This window comes from Pinus tabuliformis, chromosome 4_1 (genome assembly GCF_031772625.1).
Source record: "Pinus tabuliformis cultivar Carrire ecotype Pingquan chromosome 4_1, CPIR1, whole genome shotgun sequence".
Lineage (NCBI taxonomy): Eukaryota > Viridiplantae > Streptophyta > Pinopsida > Pinales > Pinaceae > Pinus > Pinus tabuliformis.
The window spans coordinates 992,062,012-992,082,953 of record NC_142303.1 but is presented as its reverse complement, the minus strand read 5'-3'; the positions used below and the strand labels follow the sequence as shown (position 1 = coordinate 992,082,953).

Below are 20,942 nucleotides of genomic sequence, written 5' to 3'. Positions count from 1 at the left end.
CTCCCTGCTTGGACTGCGGCTAGGCATCCTTTAGACAGCGTATGAGGGCAGGTTAGGGCAGCGAATGGGAGCCTCCTTACTGCTGTTAGGGTATCCCTTTTGCTGCGTCTAAGGGCTGTCTCAAACCCTTCCAGAACAGCGTATAGATTAGGGCATGATAGGACTGCGTTAGGGTCTGCTGTTAGGCCTCCTTCATCGTGCTAGATATCCCTTTCCTCCTGCGTCTAGGGCTTCCTCTTCTTAGACTTCTCTTCCACTAAAACTCAAAACAAGTGGAGAGAAATCAAGAGCGAGGTGTGTGTCCAAATGTCTATCAAGTCACCTCCTTTTATACTAAAACGTTGAACACACGAGGGGGTTATTTGGTTGCTGGCCGACCTTGACAAATTGTCCCATAACACAAATAAATTCATATCTCCATGAATATTGCCATAAATAATATGACCCACATGGAGTTTGGCTCTAGTTGCCAATTTTAACAACCAGGGAGTAGGGGAGCTGCGGTGCCTTTTGGGTCCAAAGGAGAAGAAGTTAGGCTCCATCGCTAACAACAAGACAATAGTAAGTTTAGAAGTTACCCTTGTATTCTTTTCCTTTGCTGTGCGATGCTGCTAAAGTCGCCTCTAATAAGGTGAGGTTGCAACCAGTGTTTTAAGATTCGGCCGGCTCGGAACTGATTCGGTCGAGTTGGTCCGAGTCAAGGCCTCACCGGGTTGACTCGGCCAGTGAACCGGTTCGGTCGACAACTCGGCCGGCTCGGCCGAGTTCGAGCCTATTTGGTTGGGTTGGATGACAGTGCCCCGTGAACTAAAAAACAACAATTTGTTTGTACTTTTTTTCTTTTGGGGGACTCCAAAGTTTTCACTATGATACTTTAATGGTTTTTTGTCCCTAAATAAGTTTATCTCGCTTGATCTTGAGAGGTTTGTTTAGGTGGTATGACATATGTAGTAAAGATTCCTTAAGGGATAGCTTCATTCTTCTTCAAAACCTTCCAATAGGTTCTTTGCCCCTTTCTTAAAGCAAACCTAACTTTGTGGCCCCAACCTTGGCCCTCCAAAGAGGAGCATCGAGCCTTGAGATGATTCCACGTGATGCTACACCCCTTGATGAGCCTCCAAATGCTAAAACACTAAACTTAAAAGCTTGGACATTGGACTATTTGATGATATGCCCAAATGGACTGAAGATGCCCCTTGGCTGGCCTTGACCCTGTTTTGGTGGATGTTGCCTTCTTCCAAAGCACATACGAGGATGGTTATCATTGAGATGACTTAGGAGGGCTAGCACATCCCTTTGATGCCGATGCTCACCCTTAGGGGTGCCATGTCACTCACATGCTTGAAAAGGGTGACATGGGGTCTCTCCTAGATGACATCATGGTGGAGGATGCACCTTTTGAAGATGTACACATGCACTTTGAGACTTTATTGGAGTGAGGAACACTCTTGGACCCTTGAATTAGTTCCTTGACGACTTGCAATCTATTTTGGAGGATAACGCCATTTGTAGCCTCCTTGGTTATGTGTTTTTGTTTTGATCTCTATATCATCATCATGTATGTATTGGACAGTGCACTGGGTGCCATTTTGCTATAATGGATATATTCATGAGCCTACTTTGATCATATGCTGTCTTCTATCTATATTCTAATGTTGTGTGTTTGGAAACATGAATGAAAATCTTTAAAATAATGTTTTACTATAAAAAAAATTATTTAATGTATTTTTTACAACGACCGAATCATTGAAATCGAGCCGACCGAGTCAAAGTCGGAGTCGGAGTCGGAGTCGGAGTCAGAGATTTAAAACATTGGTTGCAACCACTGTCGAAATTTTGCTTAGTTTTTTTTTGGGGGGGGGGGGGTGACTCCATAGCCATCAAGTAGCTCCCTCCGCATTCTTGTCACAGTTCGAAAGAGATCTTGCCCACTCAAAACCTGGTTTTCCAACCCCCTAGGCACCATACACCATCACAGACCAGATTTGATGCCAAGCTTCCACACTGTCGGGGTTAGGAACAAACAAACTCCATCCCTAGCAATCCCGATATCAACCAACGTTTTAGCAATAATTTCAAGTAAGCACAGAGTTGCCTAAGATATCCCACTTGTGGCGGGGGTGGGCAGAGCACCAGCTGAAAATCTCAGCAGCAAAAATGCACTTATGGAGAATGAGCTGTAGAAGGGGCAAGCCATATACTTAATTAACTAGATGAACTGTCGCATGCTTTTGCATGTGAGGGGGTGGCATTTAATTGTCCTGTGATGTGATGGGGTGGTGGGCATGCCCCCCAAGCACCTGCTTGCTGCTAGTTCGCACCCCCATCGGGGAGGCATCCTGTGATATTTTCTCACCTGCTACCTCAGAATTAGAAAGCCTTGCTTCAATCATAAATATATCAGTGCAAAATAATTGGGAAATTTCTTAGGAGGATGGCTTACTTGAAAAGAAGTCTGAGCACCAACTTGCTCCTCTACCTCTTTTGATGTCATTGTAAACCACCTTGGCCTCCTTGCTGCACAGGGCGGTAAAGCTGTCTCTGTATCTATACTAGAACCTAAATTCCTTGAAACTTGTATGACTTTTATTGCAAATTTGGAAATTCACCTCTCACTAGAGGTTTCCCAGATCTCCATGAGAGCTTTCAGCCTTGGTGCTGATCTTAATATATAATTACAGCAATGAACAAAAGCAAATACTTCACTTCAATTTAGTCCAAATCACTAGGCAGCTCTAGAGAAAATATAACAAAGAAGTGTACTTCAATGACAACAGGTAAAAACCCTTAGGGCACATTTTTCATGCATATAACAGATCTGAAATAACTTTATTACAATAGATTATACAGCAGTAAATTTACCATATTATCTTCATTATACACACACATACACAGTGCACACACACACGCACACATGTAACCAATCACCATACCATCAAGTGCATAGGTGAGAGTGAGATCACTGATACATTTCAAGCACCAATCAACAATTGGTTGATGAAAAACCCTAATCAAAGTTTGCTTATGAAGAATGAACATGTCACAAGAGGGATTTGTACCTAGAGGGGAGGGTAACATCTCCTCTCAACCACCTGAGCTAGACAAACCAAGCATTAATTGTAGAAATCATATATGGGGGAAATGGACCCAACATTTTGAATACAAATAATATGCAAGCATGTGGGGATCTGCTACCATTCACTTCCCTATCATTCGAGGCCAAATGGAAGAAACTTTGGATAGAATGCTCTATAGATGAGGAGCTGGAAGATAATTTGAATTGTGCACTATGTTACTACTTGGATGAGTTTACCTGCTGCTGATGCTTGGGTGGTCTCATTTGACAATTGGAATGAGGTTTGGAATGACGATGGTATTGAGGTTTCTAGGAAGTAGGAATAGTTCCCCAATATTGCACTGATCTAAAACCAAGGCCCAAATTACTAGCATTTTTTGGTACCCCTAGGTGAAGGGAGCACTAGAGAGAAGTGATCAATCAAATGGAGGTTGGCTAGAGTATCTAGGATTGGAGTCTTTGGGCCATAATGTATGACACTAAGTAGTGTTGTTTGGAAACTTGGAAGATGCTAGGAAGGGTCTATAACTCACTGAACAAACAGTAGAACTGCTTCATATATCATAATAAATGGGGTAACGAAAGAGGAAATGCTACTCAATCGTACTCTTCTGAAGATGACACAATTGGCAGATCTTGTCCAATTGATCGAGTTGGTGTTCTACCTCCACTTGAAGTCTATGCACATTGCGAACCTACTCTAAACGGACCAAGGGGGGATGTGGAAAGCATGCATCCAGTAATAGTGAGTGTATGGAGGTTGGATAATGAGCTTGTCCCTTAGCTTCATGAAGTGCTCTGCGTAAAATGTCATCTATGGGCATAACTCACCCTATGATCCCATTGTATTACTAGTATATCTTGTCTGGGATGATCCTGTTCAAGTTCTCTAGTATGTAGGAGGTGGCTGGGTGCATTGAGTGAGGTGATTTATCAAAATATCCATAGACTCCAAAAGACCTGAGATCCCCACAAACCAACCACAATCTTGTTTGGGTAGGTTAGCCAAAGCAATGGACCTCAGAGAACAGTGGGCCAAGTACAGGTTGGTCCTGACCTGTCATTGGTTCAAATTAGCTCAAACATGATGGAGAGTTCATGTTGAAAACATTTCGAGGTAGGAGCGGGCTCGAGCTCTACAAGGATGATGGGTGTGCAGATTGTTTGTTTGCATCTAATGAAGCAATGATGAAGAAGAGTTTGCACACTGTTAGTTTTGGCCTAGTCAAATTCTGACGAACAATGTCCCCAAACCTCTGAACTGTAGAGAACTGCGGACTATATAATGGAATCCATCAGAGACATCTTGGTGATATGTCCTAGAAATGCTTTTGGAAAATGTGAATCTATATGGTTAAATTTTTTAGATTTAGGTTGATAATAGGCTTACTGATTTAAAAAGATGCTTTCAGCTTACTTTGTTCAAAGATAAACTGTTGTCTGGATATTAATAATTGGAAATTTGAAGCATGTTCTAATATCTGAAGTGTAAGCAGCCTCCAAATTAAAGTTGGTAGACACCTTTATAAACCTCTTATTTTGAGGCATTAATGCTTTAGATTTCAGATGGATGTTACTACTGTGGATGAAAGGAACTCTTGTAGGACAGGATGTGCATTAACCTCATATATCCACTTTGTCAAGGGAGGGATAAACTTTAAAAAACTGCAGTTGTGCTGATAATTTTTTATGAGATATGATAGAACTCTATCTTTGTTATTGAATCTGTTTATATGGGTACACAACAGTTCTTTGTTTGTGAAAGATATCTTCTCCTGCAGGGTTCAGAAGGAATGGCACTGGAGACAGTCTTAGATTGGTTATGCTTAAATATTCCTGGAAATGAGCTCCCCCTGAAGTTCTCAAGTGGAGTCTCAGTTCTAGAACATGAAGGTAAACAAGCTATAATATATATATTTTATTCTCTGCTTTTTATACATTTATGTCTTTTTCTGACTCTAGGGATATTTTTCATGCATTGTTGGGATGCAGGTGCAGAAAAATCAGTAAATGTAATTTCAGCTGCTCGTGCAGATTGGGTACCTTATGTAGTTCAATCTGAAGAGTCCAGGGAAGAGCCTGTTTCTGAAATTGCACTTAAGCCAAAAGCAAATGTCAAGGATGAGAAGAAGGAACTGGTTCAAGCAGAGGGAGCAGATTGGATTCGACGTTATATGAGCCAACAGGCAGAGGAATCATTCCCTTTCTGAAGATTAGAAATTTTGGAAGAATTAGACATGTTTTCCAAGTCATCTATTTCATGGCCATAGTATAACCTTTTATCAATATTGTTTTGTTTAAGAAATGATGTTGTGAGTTTATTCTTCCTATGAATAAATGTTGCCTAGAAAATCTTCTCCTTGAGGAGATGTAAAGGAAATAGTAATCAGGACATTTCAATTAGCATAAGATACATAGAATGGTGCTTGTGGAGCTAAATAGCCCTTTGAAATACTCTTAAACTTGTTTGCTATACAAAATGCTTGACATGTACAATATTATTGGCTGTTGTAACTTGTAAGATCACCTCAATGTGGTGAGCCCTTGGTATAAGATGCCATTTTTTCTAGTTTCTAGTGCATGTGGTGCTACTGGTCTCACCAGTTTATGTTTCCTAAAGAACTTAAGGCTTTGTGAAACATCTCCTGGTAACCACTGTGTCGCTTAATGGCACCAAAACACTTTTGGCCAGTGATCACAAATTTACAAACCCTTTTCTTTCCTTGGCTGCTGTTGATTTGTCCTAAGCAAAGAGCAACAATTTTAAGAAAAATCTTTCGGTAGAAACCACATGGAGTTTTTTTGTGAAATTTTATTAATTTTTTTTTACAAGAGATGAACTACACGAATTTGGAAATAGAGTGTAGTCAACAAGGGTAAGACTATCAATCAAGGATATGCCTAAATTAGAAAAAAAATTAACAGACAAATTAAACTTGTCTCATATATGCTTTTGACCTTTCACGCACTGGTTTCATTGAGCTTCCACCCCTTTTAAGGGAATGCATCAAAGTTTGGATTCTTTCGTTTTCTTTTGCTTTTTCATTGGCAGATGGAGTCTAAATTAATAAGCCTTTTAGAATGCAAAATACATTTCTAAAATAAAGTGTGATTGATAGGAGATATTAGCTGCAAAATGGGATGTCTCAAATAGAAAGGGATTCAACAGATAAGTTGATCTTGAACAAATGCATGCTTTAACCTTTCAGCAGATGCGTTTTTATCGACTTTTTATCTGTTTTAAGAGAGAATGAATGTTTGTACTCATATTTTTCTGTTATTTTTCTTTGTTCTACGCAGGATGAATCTGAAAATGAACATGGAACAAGTGATGGTGAAGCTAGCAATGATTCAGATTGGGAGGTACCAGAAAGACCTCTAGGATTTGGAATATGAAGAATGACACATTTGTCTTATAAAACTTATCTTTATTTTTATATGGAATTAGTATATAGCTGGTTTGTTTCCTGTAGATGTGGATAGAATCAAGTGAGAGATCGCGGCGCAAAACTATTCGAACGGTATGATCTCAATCAAGCAAAATTTATATTTGTTTATTTGTTATATATTCAAGACACCAGATTGTGTGTCTTTGAGCATATTACAAAATTTCAAAATGTCTGTTAAGACTTCTGGACAGGTGAGTTGATAAAGATACCCCATTCCAATTGATATATTGCTGTATCCGAAGAGAATTTTGATTACTCAGATGTCATAGATTAGTGGAATTAGATTTTGCAGCAAGCAGTTTTTTAACTTGTGACAATGCAACAGTGTTCAAAAGCTTACTGTTAAGAACATGAAAGGAGATTTATGCTTAGCAAACTCTCCACTGTAATGCTTGGATATCCATATATCATTGGCAGGAAGCATATTTTCCAAGATTCTCTGATATGGAGGTGCTCTTACTGTTTCTGGCTAATAACAGACATGATCTAAGAGGAAAAGTTTGTGTTGTAACTTAGGAACCAGAAATCCAAGCAAATTAAGTAGCGTGTATAGTTTATTTTATTATCTAGCTAATTAACTGGGACATTATTTCACTGGTTTTGCTGGGATTAGCTTCTGAACTGGTTGAACATATGTGTTTTCATCTGGATTACAGGCTGTTGATCCGGCAACACGTGCTTTATCTGCTGTTGCCGAATTCCAGGCGGCTAGACAAGCAGCCATGGAGGCTAAGGCAGAAGGGGATAAAGAAAAACAAACGTTGGCAGGCCGCTTGATACGTGAGCTTAAACAAGAGATGATTTCTTTAGGTAAATTCCTTGTTATGATTTTTTAATCTGTAAGAATAAATTAGCATGCATTTGGAGCTCTTGTGGTATATTGGGAATTATTATTTTTTTGTAAACAGGAGTATCTGAAGATATACTAAGCAGTAGCACAACTATACAACATATGAGACCTACCAAACTAGATAAAGCACAAGTTGGAGATGGTTCATGCTCCAAGGAAGAAAACATTCCTACTGGTGGAAGAGGTGAAGAGATAGCTGACATGTCCTCCATGGCCAATTGCTTAGATCACAATTCGGAAGCCAGAAGAAGTATGTTGAAATCTGGTACTATTGATAAGGTGACTGCATTCATTGACGGGACCATCATGGAAAACAAGCTTGTCAAGCCAGATGGTGAAATACTTGTTTCTTGCCAAGCAGATCCAGTTATTGCAAGCATTGCAAGTGGAGGAGGAGAAGAGGAGCAAGAGGCAGAAGAAATGCTGGGTTTATTTAACGAAGATGTTGTGCCAGATGAAAATTTGCCTGGGAGTATTATGGAGATGCAAAAAAAGGAGAAGGTTTTTGCTTGGGCACAAGGACAAGCTTCAGAAAGAAAACAAGACAGGCAGAAAAAGGGTGGGAAGTCTTCCTATCAGGTACTATGCTACAATTTATTTAGTAAAAGAGTTAATTAAGCATAATCCTTGTAAGTTACTCTCCTATAGCAATGATATTTTTGCTTAACTTGGTATTAACCTTGTTTTAGTTTGGGACATCTGTTAATTCAGGACTTACTTTATATGGTGAAGCATTTTTTGTCAGTATCTTCTTATATAACGGGTTGATCTAAAAACACCATGTCTGCATGAAGTCTGTTGATTTGACCTTGCTCATCATCTTATTTGTTGAGTTCTCTAATCCCAGGCTTTCAGAATTATCTTTATTATTTTCAATCAGTGCAGACATGAAGTGTGTCGATTTTACTTCACTCATCAATTACTTTGTGGAATTCAATAGTATTAGGCTTCGAGCATTACCTGCCTTACTTTCATTCTGTGTGGGGATTGGGATTAGTCAAACATCATTCACAATATCTACAATATTTAATAAATATCAATGAATTGTTCAAGAAAGTGTTACATGTTGATGTTTGTAGCTCAAGCAGGTACTTCTGCATAGGTCTAAGTGTCTAGACTCTAGACGTGCGGAAATCTATGTTACCGGATCTGTCATACCCAATGGCTGGGTCCGCAGATCCCCGGATTGGATACGGATTCGGATTCGGATTCGGATCCACGGAGATCTGCCTAGCATTCATCATTTGGTGAAACCATCCATGTTAACGCAAAACTCCTAATCCAACGTGAGCATAAAATTCTGAAATAAAAAATTTATGGATGAGTCGCCACAACAAAAAAGTCAATGGACGGAATTAATTTGCCAGCATCCACGAAAATGTTAAAATCAGCGGAGTTAGCAATAAATTAAGTAGTTAGCCGGCCATAATCTATTATTTTTATTATATTAGTTCACCAGATTATAAACCTTAATGCGGGACACATTATAAACTTTAATGCATATGAAGTAAAGGTTATACAGAACCCACATTTATTTAAATATTCTTATTAATTGTGCAGAGAGGCGCTCTACAGTCCAGTGCAAGGGAGATGTTGTCACGTAATGTTACATTAAAAAAAATTAAAAACTATATATATGTGTTGGCTAATATATGTTGCGTAATGTTACTTTAGAAAAATTAATAACGTTACTTCGGCCATAAATAAAATACTTCAATTTTCACCTTTATTTTAAATCAGACTTTATATAGTGAGATAAAGTAGTTGAAATTAAAAAAAAAAACTTTTTAGTATGAGGGATATATGTAATTCCTTCATTGAGTCGAGATCTAATGCCTATAGTATGCTAGAAATGTGTAACGTAATGTAATGTAACATTTTAACTCGATGAAAATAAAATAAAAAATAACAAAATAAAAGTAACCCTATACAAATTAAATAATAAAAAAAATAAAAATGACCCATGGTTTTAGGAATCATGGTATTAGTCCATGGTGTTCATCTGGAATATAACCTATTTCTGGAGGAAATTAAACTAGCATAGATCCATCTTAGTTTGATGTTATATTTAGATACATAATTAGTTGTAGAAAATGATGGCATTGAATCCATGTAGATTGTAAAGGTAAAACTTTTTTGTTGATATGTTCGCGCCTGAGCATATGTCTGGATATGTTAAGGGATGGTGGAAGTATTAGGAAAAATGTAATAATTACATTTTATGTAATTCTTTTGCCTACCTCCATCCACTTTTTACTTGGTTATATTGGGTAAAATATAATAATATAATATTACATTTTACCCAGTATTTCCCCTCAATTGGTCCACATTGTAATTTTCCTTTATATTTGAAGTTTGAATGTAAACAAACTCAACTATAAAATTAACAAGTGTGAGGGGAAATATTGAGTAAAATGTAATATTTAGGCTGAGATGTGATAGGAAATATTAGGTAAAATGTAATAATATTACATTTTAATTAGTATTTCCCTCTACTCCTGGCCACTTTGGGTGGGGGTGGTAATAAATATTATAATATTATATTTTATCCAAGATTTCCCCTCACCCAATTCACTTTTTATTAAAAAAATTCTTTATATTTGAGGTTCATAAGTAAACTTAACTCCTATGTAAACATTTGATCCTAGTATGGTAGAGATGTTGTAATCTTTAACATTTTGACTTAGTAAAAATAAAATAAAAAACATAAAATTAATAATTATATTTATATTTATAATTATAATTAATTATAATTAACTCCGGATCTACTAAGTGCTGAGAGGGATCAAATTTCTTGAGATGAAAGCCTCTTTTAAAGTGAAAAGAGATTTGATCCTGTTGAGAAATTTAGAGCATGAATAGTTAAAAGATTTTTGCTGCTTGATAATTGCTTGTGATATACTTTTACTTCTTAGCTTATAGTCTTTTCTTCGTTATGTTATTATTGTGTTATTTTCATAAAGACAATTACCAATATGCATAATAAAACACAAGTGACACAATATGTAGGCTTGTCAGCCAGGGCCAAAACTTCTCACCTTTTGAGAGGAAAACTTGATTAAAATTTGTTAATTTTAGATAACAATGTTATGTTTTATGCTTAAGAGCAATTTACTTCAATTTTTCTTATTAGCCCAATATCAATTTCCAGATTAGCAATCACATTAACATGACAGTAAATGCAGATAGAACATAAATAAAAAGCAGAAGACAAGCCAAGACAAGAGGACACAATATTTGGCGGATCCCAGGGAAAAACCCCAATGTCGGGAAACCCTTTGATCAAGTCTTCTTATTTTTCTTCAAAAGTTCAACAGACAGAGAGAGTACAATATACAAAGTTCACTTGCCCAAACACAGTCAAATCTATCCAGTCAAATTGCAGTCATCAAGATGCCCTAACCAGAAAGTCAACGCTAGTCAAATCAACAAAATTACTTCTCCAAATCTGCTTGGTCAAATCCAGTCAATTCGGCCACCAAGAACAGGATGAATTAGCCCAAAACAATCCAGAAAAAGTCTGTCAAACTTGGTCAACACAGAGTCAAATTTGCGGTCGAATTCCCTGCGGTCAATGCTGGTCAAACAACCTAGAAAACCTCAAAATTTGTGCCAAGAAATCCGACCTGCCCAAACAGAATTTCTCCCAAGAAAAATGCAGTCAAACAAGGTTAACTGCTGCCCAGTCAATGCTGGTCAAACTTGCTGCAACTTGGTCAATGCAAAAAACAGAAAAGTACAGTAAACTCTTTGCACGTGTGGAGGAGAGACGCTGCCTAAAAATCCGTACGACCTAATCAGATGAGGAGAGAGAGAGATGTGTGATTGATGATGAGTGATGTCCAAATGAGGTAGATGCTCCTTCTATTCATATGCAACGTTGAGGGTGAAGACACATGTCTTTTGGGCTTCTGAAACTGTATTAGTTCGCTGGCCGACCTTGACAATTTGTCCATAAAGAAATAAATTCATAATTCCATTTGTACATGTCAGAATGAGATGATCTTTAGATCAATCCTACACCTCTCGGAAAGAGGAATCAAATAAAAATATCAGCTGCATCATATGAGCTCTCCAAGGTGGAGTTTGGCCCTAGTTGCCAAATTTAACACTCCCTCTCAACTAGGGAAAACTCCACAAACCATCTGTCAATATGTACCATCTCTGACATCCCTGTTATACTTTGTTCTACGACGCTGAACCATGAAGAAATAATGAAGAAGAAATGATCGAGAATGTGTCATACCATTCTCCACTAACCCGAAGTCAGTGTCCAAAAATCGAGAGTGTATCATACCACTCTCCACTGACCCAAAGTCAGTCTCCATTGATCCTAGATCAATATCAAACATCCTTGCATAGGGACTACGATAGTACACGATGCGTCCATCGGTAGTACTATGGTTCCTATCCTCATTTCCTTACTCATTGACCAGATGAGAGGTACTTCCCATGAGTCCTGGATTGCATGGGTAGGATGTATTGCCAGGAGAAGGTGAACCACTTATCCTGCTCATATGCCATAGGAGAAAGTGAACCACTAATCCTATGCATATCTTAATCATCATGGGGTATCACAAGGGAAGGTGAACCATTCACCCTGTACATCGTACACCACTAGGGGAAGGTGAACCACTCACACTATCGTCCCTCATCGCTCCAAGAAGTACCCCAAGCCCCTCAGAGCTCCTAGAGCTCCATATCCAAATCAAACAAGACCCTCATAAGAGGGTCTCTCCACGACTCCAAGTTGTTCACGAAAGGTTAAGAATTTGACCTTCCCCAGGGGCTTCATAAGAATATCTGCGACCTGATGATCATCAGCCCCAATATGACGAAGCCTTATTGCTCCCCTTTGTACCATATCCTGGATAAAGTGGTACCTGATATCAATATGCTTGGAGCAGTCATGAAACACTAGATTCTCAGAAAGACGAATCCCACTTTGGTTGTCATAATAGATCACGGTGGTATCCAACACATGCCCAATCAACTCACTAAAGAGCTTTCTCAACCAAACAATTTCACAGGAGGCCATACTAGCAACAATATATTCAGCCTCATCGGTGCTCAAAGCAATCGACTTTTGGTTCCTACTCATATAGGATATCGAAGCAGAACCTACATAGAAGCATCATCGTGATGTGCTTTTACGATCCACCACATTGCCAACCCAGTTAGCATCAAAATAACCGTGGAGCCTCACATTCCCGACATTGTGCCCTAGAGAGGCTCGACCATAAATTGACAACAATCCAATGTATGTGATGAGGCTCGACCATAAATTGACTCAATGTATTCACTGCAAAGCATACGTCTGGACGAGAGTTCACCAAGAACATCAGGGTCCCCACGAGTTGACGATACTCAGAAGGATTTCCCAAATCGGGCCCAACAACACTTCTGCATAACTTCTTGAAGTTAAGTTCCATTGGAGTAGTCACAGACTTACAATCCACCATCCCAAATCTTTCAAGTAGCTTCACAATGTATTTTCCTTGAGAAAGGAAAACCTCACCTCGCTTTTGCTAGACCTCCAAGCCTAGGAAATAATGCATTAGTCCTAGTTCATTTCAAACTCAGAAACCAACTCCCTCTTGCATTGATGAATGAGAGGGTTTGCACTTGTTAGAAAGGGATTGTCCACATAAAGTACCAAGATGAAAGGTCTGTCATACTCAACCTTAAAGTAAAGGTTCGGATCAACTTCACTTCTTGTAAAACCCAACTTCATCAAATCGCTGTCAATCCTCTCATACCAAGCCCGAGGAGCTTGCTTTAACCCATAGAGGGCTTTCTTCAACCTGCATACATGTGTCTGACGATCTTGAACTTCGAACCCCTCGGGTTGTTCTACATAGACTTCCTCCTTCATTGAACCATGCAAGAAGACGGTTTTGACATCCATCTGGTGTAGGTTCCATCCTTGCGAGGCAGCAAGGGCTATAATCAAACAGATGGTGGTATATCGAGCAACTGGTGCAAATAGCTCATCATAGTCCACACCTTCCTTTTGAGAGAAGCCTTGAGCAACAAACCTGGCCTTGAACTTTTCAACACTTCCATCATTTCTATGCTTGATATTGTAGAACCATTTCGAGGTGACAACGAATTTGTCCTTGGGTCTAGGGACCACATCCCAGACATCATTCTTCATAATCGACTCATACTCTTCGTTCATAACATCCTTCCAAACTTGGTGCTTCACAGCTTCTTCAAATGTGCAAGGCTCAGATTGAACAATGGTGCTCATGGTAGCTAAGTACCCTTGGTACCTATTCGGCTTCTTACTTTCACAAAAAGTTCCCCTTGGAGCAATATGATTCTCGGCATCTTCGAGAGTTTCCTTAAGCCATGAGGGTCTCCTTTTTGAGGAGGGCTCATGAGGAGGTGGATCAATGGGATCCATTGGTCCTTCAACATTGGGCATCAGCTCATCCTGCGGTTCTCCTTGCTTTCCTGTATCTGCTTCTTTGTCCTTCCTTGGAATAGGAAGGTTACTAATCTTCCCAAGGGCAGCATCTTCATCGAAGGTGACATCATGACTTATCTCCACTTCTCTTTGACCAGACACTTAGATTGTATATGCCTTAGAAGTTTCACTGTAGCCCACAAATGTTCCTTTCTTCCTAGATGCATCCAATTTGCTTCTCTTTTCTTTCGGCACATGAAAATACACGGGGCTACCAAAATTTCTAAAATGAGAAACATCAGGTTTCTTACTGGTGAAAACTTCTGCGTGAGTTTTGGAGTCCAACGCTTCATGAGGGCATCTATTTTGAACATACACGGTAGTGTTGGCAGCTTCTGCCCATAGAAACTTCGAAAAGCTTTGATCATGAAGCATGGCAAGAGTGGCTTCTATAATAGAATGATTCTTCCTTTCAGCAACACCATTTTGCTCAGAAGTATATGCGGTAGTAGTCTCTCTCTTAATGCCAACTTCTCTACTATAGTCATTGAACTCATTTGATTCATATTCGGTTCCATTATCTGTCCTCAATATTTTGTATCTTCTTCCCTGTTTGATTTTTGACCAAGGCTTTGAAAGAATGAAACCATGAGAATACTTTGTCCTTCTTCTTCAAGAAATATATCCAAGTTTTGCGAGAGAAATCATCCACAAAGATAACATAATACAAATATCTACCCAAAGATGTCATAGGCAACATACCAGATAGATAAGAATGAACCAATTGCAAAAATGTCGATGGTCTTCCTATCACTTGAGGGGAATGGTCCCCTTGAATTTTTTCCTTTGGCACATCCCTGACAAACACCTTCATGTTCTACTTTAAATTTGGGAATACCTGTCACCATCTTCCTGGCATCGGGTAGAACCTTATAATGAAGATGAGAAAATCTCCGGTGCCATAATTCGGATTGAAGAGATCTGTCGCAAGACATAGCTCCTAGTAAACTTCCTCCAACTTGATATAAGCTCGGTCAAACCCAGTGAATTCGGCCTTCAAGAACAGTTCGAATTAGGCCAAAACAATCTAGAAAAAGTTGGTCAAACGTGGTCAACGCAGAGTCAAACCTGCGGTCAAATGCCCTGTGGTCAACGGTGGTCAAACAACCTAGAAAACCTCGAAATTTGTGCCAAGAAATGCGGCCTATCCAAATAGAATTTCTCTCAAGAAAAATGCAGTCAAACAAGGTCAACTGCTGCCCAGTCAACGCTAGTCAAACTTGTTGCTACTTGGTCAATGCAGAAAACTGAAAAGTACAATCAACCCTTCGCATGTGTGGAGGAGAGAAGCTGCCCGGAAATCTATACGACCCAATCAGATGAGGAGGGAGAGAGATGTGTGAGTGATGATGAGTGATGTCCAAATGGGGTAGATGCTCCTATTTATATGCAACGTTGAGGGTGAAGAGACATGTCTTTTGTGCTTCTGAGCCTACATTGTTTGCTGGTTGACCTTGACAATTTGTCCATAGAGGAAATAAATTCATAATTCCACTTGTACATGTCAGAATGAGATGATCTTTAGATCAATCCTATACCTCTCAGAAGGAGGAATCTAATAAAAATATCAGTTGCATCATATGAGCTGTCTAAGGTGGAGTTTGGCCCTAGTTGCCAAATTTAATAAAATTATTCTTCTAGATCTTCAATTGATGAGTATGAAGACCATGACAAAGTCCCTTGACTCTAGTATCCTCCCAAGAACCTTGTTACTAACCTTGATGCTCTGTCTCTTCCATTTCTCGACTTTCTTCTTGATCTCGAACTGCTCTCCTCGACTCCTTTTAGAGAAACTTGGTCTCTATCCTTCACACTGCTTCTTCTTGAACCCTTGCTTCGCTGACCCCAGAAGAATCCTTTCTTCGTGTCATGTCCCTTCTCAAACATATTAGTCACAGGGTGCAACTACACATTTTTGGCTTAGGAGGAGGACCCCACACTTAGACTTAGGAACTATAGGGGAATTCAACTTTATTTTTACAGCTAGTGGAATGTGGGGGCCACCCATGAGTAATTCGAACTTTGGCCATTCGATGAGCTTGGAGGGAATCGAATGGGTGGATGGAGAGGCCCACATGAGGCTAAGGGGGCCCAAGGTGATAAAAGGAGGAGGAGCTCTCATTTTCGATCATCTTGAACATTTGAAAACAAACACACTTAGTACGCTCTGCTGCTTAGTGAGTCTAACGACTGTTTAGCCACGAATCTCTCAAGCGGGAAATTTAACCTCTTCATTGGGGGACCATTTGTGCCTGCCCTAGGGAGGCTGTTCCACAGGGATTTTAGAGAGTTCAACACAGTCACACACTTCAGCCAGAAGCGCAGAGGAGGGGACTGTGTATTTCTGGGCTCCAGAAACACGAAAGAGAAGTTAGAGCCAGCAGGGAGGTCCATTGATTGCTGGGAGTTCCAGGAGCTAAGAAGGCTGTTTGCTGAGGGCATTTTGCTGGGATTTGCAGCCAGCTATACCAGTGTATCAACTATACGAATTTCTGGGTAGAGGGATTGCGTAGAGGCCTCTGGCAGTAATTTCGTGGGGCTTGGGAGAGTAGTCATCTTGGCCAAGAGCCATCCGAGGAGCAAGGTTTTAGTTAGCACAGGTGAAACCAACATTCTAGTGGTGTTTTCAGAGGGATTTGCAGGCTGTTTCCTGCAAGTCGAATTTGGCAGCAGCAGTTGGGGAGAGGCTCCAAGGAGGCCGAAAATACAAAGTCAAAGCCAACGAAATTCCCTTCTGGGTTTTGTCCAAGGAATCCGACACTCAAAGGATATAGTTTTTTGGGCAGTTTTTGAGCACATTCCAGTAGGTTGAAGTTCAGCAGGGAAGCAATTTAAATTAGTGTTGCAGGAAACGTACACCCTGGATCAAAACCCCGATCCGCGATCCGTACAGATGCGTGGGGGAAGCGCCGTCTGCAACGCGTTTCGGGCTGATAAACACGCTTCCTGGAAATTTCAGGAAGCGTCTGCCCGAAACACGTTTCGGACAACGCTTCGGCTGTACGAAGCGTCAATATATATATATATATATATATATATATATATATATATATATAGCAAAAAAAAATATGAATATAACAGATGCTCCCTCATGGTGATGTTAAATTCTTAAAGTAAAAGTGACATTCTCTTTTATTTTTCATTTTCATCCTTTTACTTAAATTTTTAACATTACCATGAAATGACTCAGGATGTTTGAGAGTGGTTCCAGCCTCATTGGACTTCATATGGAGAAAATAAAATTTCATATCCTATTCAAAATTTAGCAGACTTAACAGTTTTCAGGAATTCAGGATCAATGGGATTGTGGCATTTCATTAGATTATATCAAGTATGAAGGTATGCGATTAGCATTTAATCAAGAGCACCAAGCCCTATATGTACCCTGGTGTTGGTGGTGTTAATTGTTGAACTCCTTTGTCACGCCCTTAGCAAAAAATTACCTTTCAATCAATGTTTTACAACTCGGACTCGGACTCGGACTCGGCCGAGGATCGACTCGGACTCGGACTCGGACTCGGTAATGACTCGGCCGGCTCGATTTCAATGACTCGGTCGTTGTAAAAAATACATTAAATATTTATTTTTTTTATAAAAAAACATAATTTTAAATATTTTAAACATAATTTTAAAGATTTTCATTCAAGTTTCCAAACACACAACATTATAATATACATGGAAGACAACATATGATCAAAGTAGGCTCATGAACCAATCCATTATATCAAAATGGTACGGTGTACCCAATGGCAATAGTAAATACATAGTCAACTGTAGTCTGTCATACATGATCAAAGACTCAAGAGTCAAAACAAAATACAAATAACCAAGGAGGCTAGTCGCTACTGCCAGAGGAGCCAAGATCATCTCGACCAATCTCTGGATCATCATCATCAGAGTCAGACAAGGGGCCCCATGGCTCCTCCTCATCATCATCGTCTCCAACTGCAACTGTAGAAGTGGTGCCAGTACCACTAGGATGTGCAGCAGATGCAAGCTGAGATAGAGTACAAATGCGGCTGCGCTTCTGTCGTGGCTGAGCAGAGGAAGCACCTACAACTGGAGTCCTACTAGCTGGCTGTGAGACTGAGGCTGGTGGATTGGGATCTGCATTCAACTGAACACGCTGCAGTGGATCTCCAACATCAATTTCATCAAGATCCTCATCAGGATCAAACTCTGGTAGACGACTCTCCACTACCCAATCTGATGTTGGGTCAATGTCTTCCAACACAATGGGATTTGAATCAGGTCTTTTGTTCAGCAATTGGTTCCGTCTGAGCCGAAGGTTGTATTGGACAAAAACTAGATCATTCAACCGTTTTTGCTCCAAACGGTTTCTCTTCTTTGTGTGAATCCTCTCAAAGACAGACCAATTGCGCTCACACCCAGATGCACTGCAAGTTTGACTCAAAATACGAATTGCAAACCTTTGCAATTCAGGGCACTGGCCACCAAAGGCCTCCCACCATTGTGCTGCAAAAAACATAGGAGTGTAATGAATTATGAGTTAGATGAAGGCTGAAGCTCAACAAAATTACAAATTATATCTAACTTTCAAATTATAAATGATTTAACAAACTTTAATAAAAAAAGTAAAACCATTAAGAAATTGAAAATTGAAATTTTTGTTTACCTGGCTCATCTGCTTCTCTTGCAATCTTTGCTAGGTTCTTCCCAAAGGTACCTGTTGCATTGCTGAAGGATGCGACCTGCTGATGTATCAGCAGCTGATCAGACTCCGATGGGACCATGCGCTCAATGCAATCAACCAGTCCATCTCTGACCTCCCCCCTCAAAGCTCCTGACTCCTTAGCTTTATAATGATACCGTGGGTTCAAAAAATACCCAGCTGCATGTATAGGGCGATGGAGTTGATTGTTCCATCTTTCATCAATGATTGCCCAAATGGGCCCATACTTTGGCACTCTATCCTTGTATGCTGTCTTTATTTGCTCCTTTGCTTGATCCATAGCCTCATAAATGAAGCCCATAGCCAACCTTTCCCCATCCACCAACCGCAACACCTTAACTAGTGGGTCAGCAAGCTTCACAATCTCTGCTGCCTTTCTCCAAAAAGTTTCATCATGGACTTTCCTTTTCAATTCTCTGCCTTCTGGTTTGTTAGACCAACTGCTTTGATTCCATTCATCACTGGAAAACATCTTTTGCAAGTTTCTATGTTGGGAAAGCATAGATTGCAATGTCAAAAAATGTGTAGCAAATCTAGTGATGGCAGGCCTAATGATATCCTTGCCTCCAGTGTGTTTCCTCATGAGACTCAAAACCAGTGTATGATTGTAGATAAATTTTGTTATGCTTTTGGCATTATCTACAGTGTTTCTGACCCAATCTAATTTTCCAATATCCTCAAGCATGAGGTCTATGCAATGTGCAGCGCATGGGGTCCAAAAGATGGTCTTGTGTTTTTCCTCTAACAGTCTACCAGCAAGAACATAGTTAGAGGCATTGTCTGTGATGATTTGAACAACATTAGCCACCCCCACATCCTGAATAACCTCATCCAATAGCTGAAACAACAAGTGGCCATCTTTTACCTTATCAGATGCATCAACTGATTTTAAAAACATGGTTCCCTGTGGGCAGAAGGCAAGAAAGTTTATGATGGTACGGTTTCTTTGATCAGTCCATCCATCTGACATGATGGTACACCCTGTTCTTGCCCATGATTCCTTGAAATCTTGCAAATACTCATTAATTGATTGAATTTCTTTCTGCAAACGAAACCCCCTTAGCTCTTGCATAGTAGGGCCTTTGAAGCCTTTTCCAGCAGCATGTATGGCCTCAAACATAGGCTCATAATATGGTGAACGAGCAGCATTAAAGGGGATATCAGCATCATACCACCATCTAGCTATGTAGTCACAAGCAGTCTCCCTCAATTCTTTCTTCCAATGGTCATCTAAAGTGGGCTGAGCAAGACCTTTACTAATACTAACTTCAGGACCATGTGCATCTGATGGAGAGGAGCCTGAGTGAGTGAAAAAACTTTTGATAGTCCCATCACCCTTCATTCTACCCTTTCCCTTATCTTGAACAGAAGCAAAAGAGGGAGGAACATAACAGAAAGGGTTTGATGCATCAGTTTGAGGGATAGAGGAAGAACCCTCAAACTCATAGTGGGGGTTGGCAGCCATCATTCTTTGTATCTCCCTCTTCCTCCCAATTTCAGCCTATATCTCTTTTTGCCTATTCTTTTCTTCTTTAAATTTTTCAAAGCTTTCCAACAAATTCTTTCTAATCTCCTCAATTTGATCAGATTGACATGCAGTAATATTGCCTTTAATCCCTGCCAAGTGTTGTTTTAGCCTATTAATCCCCCCAGGACCTTCCTTAATTTTCCTATGGCAAAACTTGCAACACATCTGACTATCAACCATTTCAACATATGCCCAAGCAGGATCTTTTGCTCTAGGTGCCATTTTTTGACTAGGAAAACAATCTGAAAATGAAAAAAAATAAAAAAAATTGATTCAATGTTCATTTATTTGACAAAAAACACTCTCTAAGCTTTCTTGATATGCAACTAAAATTTACTAAGCAAAAACAGATTTGTAAGGGTGGAAAAAAATACCTCCAGGCACAAACTGCCTCCTCAAGCTTGCTCCAAAAATCAGCTCCTCAATGCTGCTCCAAATGGCTGCCCAAGAAGCTCCTCACTCCAGCTACAATGCTCCTCCAAGACTCCTCACTGCTGCTCCAAAACAAGCTCAAGAACTGCTCACTAACTCTCAAAGAAGACTCTCACTCAAATGCATAACACTGCTGTGAGTGAAATGAGAGCATTTGGCTGTCTTAAATAGAGTTTGGGAGGGGGAAATGGACCCCAAAAGCATTAAACAAATCACAATGACCCTTTCAGCTCCACAAACCCTAACTAACTTTATCAAAAATCAGCAAAAAATTCATTTTTTTTTTGGTAAATACGCTGCCCAGCCGGACTTTATTGAAACGGCCGAGTCATTACGGGACCCGGCCGGGTTGACCGGGTCAGCTATGACTCGGCCGAGTCATTGGCTGACTTGGCCGAGTCATTGGCTGACTCGGCCGAGTCATAGCTGACTCGGCCAGCCG

General features: G+C 39.9%; 1 protein-coding gene across 4 annotated transcripts in view; it reads left to right on the top strand.

The window, feature by feature from the left end:
- LOC149179480 (RNA helicase family protein) overlaps positions 1–20,942 on the top strand; it is a 450,824-nt gene that overhangs the window by 44,495 nt on the left and 385,387 nt on the right. For all 4 annotated transcript variants that reach the window (XR_016258287.1, XM_089420680.1, XM_089420679.1 and 1 more), the window contains exons 2-7: positions 4,858–4,969; positions 5,069–5,262; positions 6,377–6,439; positions 6,550–6,597; positions 7,182–7,335; positions 7,434–7,954. Coding sequence is in view for 3 of the 4 variants with exons in the window: in XM_089420680.1 (XP_089276806.1) it covers positions 4,858–4,969; positions 5,069–5,262; positions 6,377–6,439; positions 6,550–6,597; positions 7,182–7,335; positions 7,434–7,954 (1,092 nt within the window). In the remaining variant the exon portion in view is untranslated. The remainder of the gene's footprint in view (positions 1–4,857; positions 4,970–5,068; positions 5,263–6,376; positions 6,440–6,549; positions 6,598–7,181; positions 7,336–7,433; positions 7,955–20,942) is intronic.